Source organism: Tarenaya hassleriana, unplaced genomic scaffold (assembly GCF_000463585.1).
Source record: "Tarenaya hassleriana unplaced genomic scaffold, ASM46358v1 Cleome3, whole genome shotgun sequence".
NCBI lineage: Eukaryota > Viridiplantae > Streptophyta > Magnoliopsida > Brassicales > Cleomaceae > Tarenaya > Tarenaya hassleriana.
The window spans coordinates 7,533,777-7,540,788 of record NW_010966177.1 but is presented as its reverse complement, the minus strand read 5'-3'; the positions used below and the strand labels follow the sequence as shown (position 1 = coordinate 7,540,788).

The following is a 7,012-nucleotide window of genomic DNA, read 5'->3' as shown; positions in this document are numbered from 1 at the left end:
CAAACCTTATTTCACGCACAAACATACATATATACATATGTAGCATCATCAATGTATATATATACACGATATCGTGTATGATTATATTTAACAGTATACATGTATATAAAAAACATGCTATTATACCAGAAAAACATGCCAAATTCTCCTCTATTCTTTTTTTTAACGTTACAAATTATTAACACTAACAAATAAAAATATGCAAATAATTCAATATAAAAAAATCATTCATACGAATATATGTGTTAGGCTTTGATACCAATTGTTAATTTTAACAATATCGTATTTCTGAATATACAGAAAGTAAATCATGAATCTAACATGTGGCATGTAAGAATAAAATATAATAGAGTCGTATCTGAGTCCATTTTAACAATGAATTCGATAGCGTCTGAGCAGTAATCGAGATTTGTGATCTTCTAGATCAGCACATCAAGTAGAAAAAAATTCTCACAATGAATTCTGAAAACTGACATGTGGCCTAGAGATCATAACCCTTAATTTGTAGAAAATAAATTTATTATTACTTTCAATTCTGACCACAAAAGAAATGAAAATAATATAACGGTATTTGCACATTAACCCCACATTTTACTGAAATAACAACTAGATCCTTTAGTTCTTAATTAGATCACAAATATGACTTAAATAAAATAGCACATAATACATTAAATAAAATAGTGTATAATACATATCTCAATTAATTAGAATATTGATCCATATGATTATTAAAATAATCCCAACATATATATTTACGATATTGTGATGATCTCTATAATTCTATGTAAGGAGAGGTTTGACACTCACGTTTTTAATTATCCGTATCTATAATATAACAGTGTATTATGGTTGCCTTCCTTTAAAAGCATATAATTGAATATAGATGTGTGCATGCATATATATATATATATATGTATGTATGTTTGAAATGGACGTGAAAATGATATGGTTTGCATGTGCAAAACTGACTGCTGAAATGCGGACAACAAAATGGATGATCTTTTGGACAATCATCATGAGGATCTTTTCCCCACTACATCCCATGATTTTTTTTCATCTTTTGTTTGTTAGCCATGATTATTTATTTCTTGTCTAATATCTAATTTTTATACAACTAAATAAAAATACCGGGTATTAATAAAAAATTGTAATTCTTAAACAATTTGGATAAAATCGTGCCAAAAATGTATCAATTGAAAGTCTCTAAACTTAAGGAAATTTTTTTAATGATGACCATAGCAGAATGAATATATTTTCTCTCTCATTTTTATATTAAACCATTCTTGACTATTACTTTTGCCATATTTGTTAGTAAATTTTTTTAAAAATTAGTTTGGATAAAGAGAATATAATATAAATCGTTCGATTACTCTTGAGGTCTGACCTTTTCCTAAATCGATCAATTTCGGCTGATTTATCTGTTCCACATGGTTTGATGGCTATTGCACATGCCAGAAGATTTATTATCCGAAATACCGTCTGATCCGCGGGATCGGTCGGGATCCGATTCGAAGGACTGTAGCGATGGATTGTCCATAATTTTTAAAAAAAGAATATAATATAAATCGAGTTTTTGATGGTCACAAAGTGGCAAATAATAGTCAATTTCAACATTATCTCTCTCACAAGTCGAGTCACAAGTCTATACATACATACATACGAAGGATCCATAAAGCTCAATTATGGGTACATTAACTTTAAGGATAATTGACACTCCATCCATTTTTTTAATAATACAATTGCAGATGATTTTTTTGTTATTTAATAGATATTGTTTTAGTTTTTATGTAATTTTTTTTTAAAAATTCCAATTCCATCCTTAATTAAAAATATTCAATTTCATAAAAATATTTAGTAGAAATATTAAACAAGAGAAAAAATCTTCGAAAATGGAAGGAATAGTGAATACCATCAATGTTTTTAGAAGATAATATAAAAAATACACCAAATAAATTATTTGAATTTCTTTTAAAAATGGACAAATATCATGAGCTCGAATTGATAAAAACAATGCAAATTTATGATTAGGCAAAAAATCATTATTATTATGATAATAATCTTACAAAAAGACAAAGCGTGACTATTGCCGCAGCTTTAAAGCGGAGACGCGCCGCCTCTCACGACAACCAGTCTCGCATATGGAGATCGATGAGTTATCTGTCACGTGTCGTGTCTGTAGAGCGCGTGGTGTGCACTCTCTCATTGAGAGAGTGGCTTAAAAGCTGTCCTAATTAAACAACAAGAAAGGAATTTTGCCAGCAAAATTAATAAAGGACGGGGGAAATTAAATAATAAATAAATAGCGAAAATAAAAACATAAATATAAAAATAAAAATAAAAAGAAGGAAAATCGATTGCTGGGAAAGTAAAGGGGAAACTCCTTCTTCTCCTTCTTCTCCTCCTCAGGTTTCTGGGTAGGAAATCGATTGGAGGTAAGCGTTTGGATTTGAGGTTCGATTACCTAGGGTTTGGGAGTTTTCAATCGGAGTTTTTTATTTCTTCGTCTGGATGTCGAAAGCAAGGGTTTGGAGTTAGCTTCATGTGATTGCCGCGCATAACGGCTGTTTTTGGTACTCGGAAGCTTAGGTAAACCCTAATTTCTCGATGTTAGCTTATCGTGTCCTGGAATCGGCGGATCTCTCTGTGTGTGTGTGTGCCTGTATGCTTTAGTTTTCATGGTGTTTGCTTCAGTTGTTAAGAGTTTGCTTCAATCATTTTGTGGAAACGAAAGTTTCTAGAGGATTTATCTAGGTCTGTAGCTTCATCAGCGAGAGAGAGTTATTTCTTAGGACTTCGCCGTTCTAAAATTGGGGTTTTTTTGGTTTCTGCAAATTCCTGCCGAAAATATTCGAATTTGATTGTCAAGATTCCACCTTGTTTAGTTCGAGTACTTGTTTTCTGCTGTTACAACTATGAAGCTGCTCTCAAGGATCTGACTTCAGTTATCTACTGGAGAATCTGGGATTTCATTGTTTCTGCTAATGTCTTTCAGTTTAGAGCATAGATGGTGTAGAACAACACAACCTTCAACGCGACTCAAGACCTCCGGAAGCAAAACTCTGCCATTTTTTTTATCTCCCAGGTTCTTGCTCTTGTTCAGAGGTAAGTATTTTTCTCTGCAGTAAAGCAATGTACTATGTTCGTCTTCTCGGGCTTGAAGCTGAAAGAAAAGAACTTTGAGGTTGTGAAAGCTCCTATGAATGGGAAGATCTTCGGGTGCATACTAGATGTGAAAATACATACAACTAACTTTCATTTTATGTCGCCTCGTTTCTGTTTTCTGTTTGTTTTAGGAGCATGTTCAAGTGATTGCACATGTTAACGAGGTTTTGTCTTCTGATTAAAAAGGGATTCATATGTGGTTTTGCAGTTTGGTCGGGCTTCTTACCACGTAACACGGGTTCGGAAAGATGCTCGAGGGTCCGAAGTTCAATGTGCATCACAACAACGACAACAATTACTATGCCTTCACTCAAGAGTTTTATCAGAAGCTTGGCGAGGGTACAAACATGTCCATCGACAGTCTACAGACAAGCAATGCCGGAGGATCTGTTTCGATGTCTGTTGATAACAGTAGTGTCGGTTCCAGCGATTCTCTGATTGGTCACCCGGGTCTGAAGCCCATGCGCCATGTGTACTCCTTGTCTGTTGGGCAAAGCGTGTTTCGTCCAGGAAAAGTTACCCATGCACTCAATGACGACGCCTTAGCACAAGCTTTGATGGACAGCCGGTATCCAACCGAGGGGCTTGAGAACTATGAAGAATGGACTGCCGATTTGAGGAAACTTCATATGGGTCCTGCGTTTGCTCAAGGGGCTTTCGGTAAGTTGTATAAAGGGACATACAATGGGGAAGATGTCGCGATTAAGATCCTCGAGAGGCCGGAGAATAGCCCAGAAAAGGCACAGGCCATGGAACAGCAGTTTCAGCAGGAGGTATCAATGCTTGCAAATTTGAAACACCTGAACATCGTGAGATTCATCGGAGCTTGTCGTAAGCCAATGGTGTGGTGCATCATAACTGAGTATGCAAAGGGAGGTTCGGTTAGGCAGTTCCTGACGAAGAGACAGAACCGAGCTGTGCCGTTGAAACTGGCAGTTAAGCAGGCATTGGATGTTGCAAGGGGAATGGCATATGTGCACGAGCGTAACTTTATCCATCGGGATTTGAAATCGGATAACCTTTTGATAGCAGCTGATAAATCCATCAAGATTGCAGATTTTGGCGTTGCACGAATCGAGGTCCAGACCGAAGGGATGACACCAGAGACTGGGACTTACCGATGGATGGCCCCGTAAGTCAAATGGAACTCTAGTCTTTTTACTTGATTATCCCCACCATGTTTTCTGTCTGTTGCGATCTATGATATATGTGAACCATATTATCTTTTGCCATCCTTTTGAAATGCTCTCTATTAGCGGCAATGGGGTGGATGCGAGATTTTCGTGTTAATTGAACTTGAGCATCTCGGGTTTCACAAGATATTACCCGATCTCGGATTTATTTTGGTCCGGATACCCAGAGATCGATACCCAAGATAAGTTTTGGGTATCTGCAAATAGTCGAACCTGAGATATAAATACAAAATTTTTTCATTTTTTTCTTTTCATTTTAGATGATCCGAATCTAAACCCGAAATTTCGAGAAATTTTAGTTTAGAACCCAAGGTAGGTTGTAATTTATTTATAACCTAGGCAAAAAAAAGTAGTTTTACTCTTCATTTGGGTACCCACGGTAATACATATCTCGGATCTAAGTAACCAAACTCGAATTCGATTTTGGGTTTTCTTCATGACCAAACCCGGTCTCATCTCATATAATTATCGGGTACCCGAAAGTCGGGTATTTGTTTTGCCCAGCCTGATCGACTCTTACTATTTGTTGCCATCACCACCTGCAGGGAAATGATCCAGCACAGGCCGTATACCCAGAAAGTGGATGTGTATAGCTTCGGGATCGTGCTGTGGGAGCTGATAACGGGTCTGCTCCCATTCCAGAACATGACGGCAGTGCAGGCTGCGTTTGCGGTGGTGAACAGGGGTGTACGCCCGACCATCCCGAGCGACTGCCTCCCGGTTCTGAGCGACATTATGAGCCGCTGCTGGGATTCCAATCCTGAGGTTCGCCCGTCGTTTGCTGAGATCGTTAAAATGCTGGAAGCGGCCGAAACCGAGATTATGACGACCGTGAGGAAAGCTCGCTTCAGATGTTGCATGAGCCAACCTATGACTATTGACTAAAAAACTTACTTCCCATAAACAGAGAGGAGGAGAAGAAAGAAGAAGAGTAATATGAAGAAGGTAAAAAAAAAAAAGAGAGAAAGGGAGCATGAAAAAAGGATGCATTTTTAAGAAATGAATTATATATATATATATATATATAAGTGTGTGTGTATCTATCTATCTATCTATATATGAAGAATGTAATGTGATTTTGGATGGAGATAGTAGGAGGAGGGGAAGTAACACATTTTAGACCACTACTGATTTTCTAGATCTTTTGGGGAGGGGAGAAGAAGAAAACGTACGTGAGGAGTCATTTGATGTGTTTGGTATGTAACTTTTTTTTTTGGGTTCTCTTTATAGGTTTCCTTTCCACTTATGTCTAGCTATTGCTATTTGAAATATGATATAAAAAGTAATAATCGAATTTGGTATAAAAATTTAATACTTAGCTTTGAATGTAAACATAATAAAAATAATTAGATTTTTTAAAATAAAGTTTTTTTATCAATAAAAAAATTGAGTTCGGGTGGAAATTGAATTGATTCAATAAATTTTTTTAAAAAATCAAATTTTAAAATAAAATCGAAACTCAAAATTATTAATCCTTAAAAAGTTTAGAACATCAACGTTTGAAAGAATCAGATATATCAAAGATCAATTCAATTCTACATTATTCAATTAGGTTGGGAAAAAGTGGGCCCCTTTATCATGGGCCTTGGGCCTAAGATTGAAAAAATCCGAAAGCCTAACAACATTCAACGGAGAATATTACAAAAATACCTTTAAATATCGATTTCACTTACATGACATACCCTTCAAAAAAAAAACCTTCAAACAAAAACTGTAAAAGAATGAAAAGACATCGTTACCCCTTTTAAAAAATACACGTGTCAACATCTGAAGGAGAAAGACCAAAAGTTGGGAAGTTACTAAATTAAAAAAATTTGAAAAACCAAACAGTTTTTTTGGCCCCTTTTCGACAGACACTTTCATTTTTTCATAGTGTCGTTTCTTCTTCTTCATTTTCTCTTCACTCTGTGATTTTTCTGTACGAGTTCGTCAAACTCGTCAAATTTGCACGAAGAATAGCTCCGTCTTCATCATCTTCGGACCCTACTTGCGAAGACCTCCAGGTATAGTTTTTTAACTCCGCAAAAATCAAATTTTTTAGGGTTTCGGGTATACATTGAGATTCGGTTTTAGATTTTCTATTAAGTTTTCGTTAAGAATAGGGTTTGAAATAAAAATTTGAAAAACTATGGGTTGAATGACAAATTGTCACTGAAATATCGAAATAGGATTTTCGGATTGGGTGAGAAACAGTGTTTTGTGAAAAAGACGGATAGAAATCGGGTCACGATGATATTGTCGACAGTCGGATGCACTAAAACATAGATTAATGGTCATGCTAGATGTTAGTTAAACTTAGCGCACCCGTCAAACAAGTCAAACTATTCGAGTCTCAAAAATGTTCAAACTCGTCAAACAAGTCGGAGTTTGACGAGTTTGACGAGTTTGACGAGTTTGACGAGTTTGACGAGTTTGACGAGTTTGACGAGTTTGACGAGTTTGACGAGTTTGACGAGTTTGACGAGTTTGACGAGTTTGACGAGTTTGATAATGAGTGTTAAATTTGTTTTTGCAGGTACCTTTTGTGTATGATTTTAAGGACATTCATATGGCTCCTAAGATCACGACGAAATATTATCCATATCAGACTGTTAGATCTCTTAAAAAGGCATTGACGGATGAAGAATTTAATATTTCCAAAAAGAATCCCAGTTTCG

The 7,012-nt window shown here is 35.9% G+C and overlaps 1 protein-coding gene across 5 annotated transcripts; it reads left to right on the top strand.

Annotated features, from left to right (window-relative positions):
• Nucleotides 1-2,340: 2,340 nt before the first annotated feature.
• LOC104819917 (serine/threonine-protein kinase HT1-like) lies at nucleotides 2,341-5,607 on the top strand. Of its 5 annotated transcripts, XM_010550213.1 has the most exons (5): nucleotides 2,341-2,432; nucleotides 2,523-2,586; nucleotides 2,993-3,102; nucleotides 3,371-4,294; nucleotides 4,901-5,607. In XM_010550213.1, the coding sequence occupies exons 4-5, from the start codon at nucleotides 3,411-3,413 to the stop codon at nucleotides 5,238-5,240; spliced, it is 1,224 nt and encodes a 407-aa protein (XP_010548515.1). In that variant the 5' UTR covers nucleotides 2,341-2,432; nucleotides 2,523-2,586; nucleotides 2,993-3,102; nucleotides 3,371-3,410; the 3' UTR covers nucleotides 5,241-5,607. The 5 variants fall into 5 exon arrangements, with proteins under 5 accessions (XP_010548515.1, XP_010548516.1, XP_010548519.1 ...); XM_010550214.1 differs by lacking the exon at nucleotides 2,523-2,586; XM_010550217.1 differs by lacking the exon at nucleotides 2,993-3,102.
• The last annotated feature ends 1,405 nt before the right edge of the window (nucleotides 5,608-7,012 follow it).

Coding starts and splice junctions, on each gene's coding strand:
- LOC104819917 (XM_010550214.1), top strand. CDS start 3,411: ATGCTCGAGGGTCCGAAGTTCAATGTGCATCACAACAACGACAACAAT. Junction 4,295..4,900: donor ACTTACCGATGGATGGCCCC/GTAAGTCAAATG, acceptor CACCACCTGCAG/GGAAATGATCCAGCACAGGC.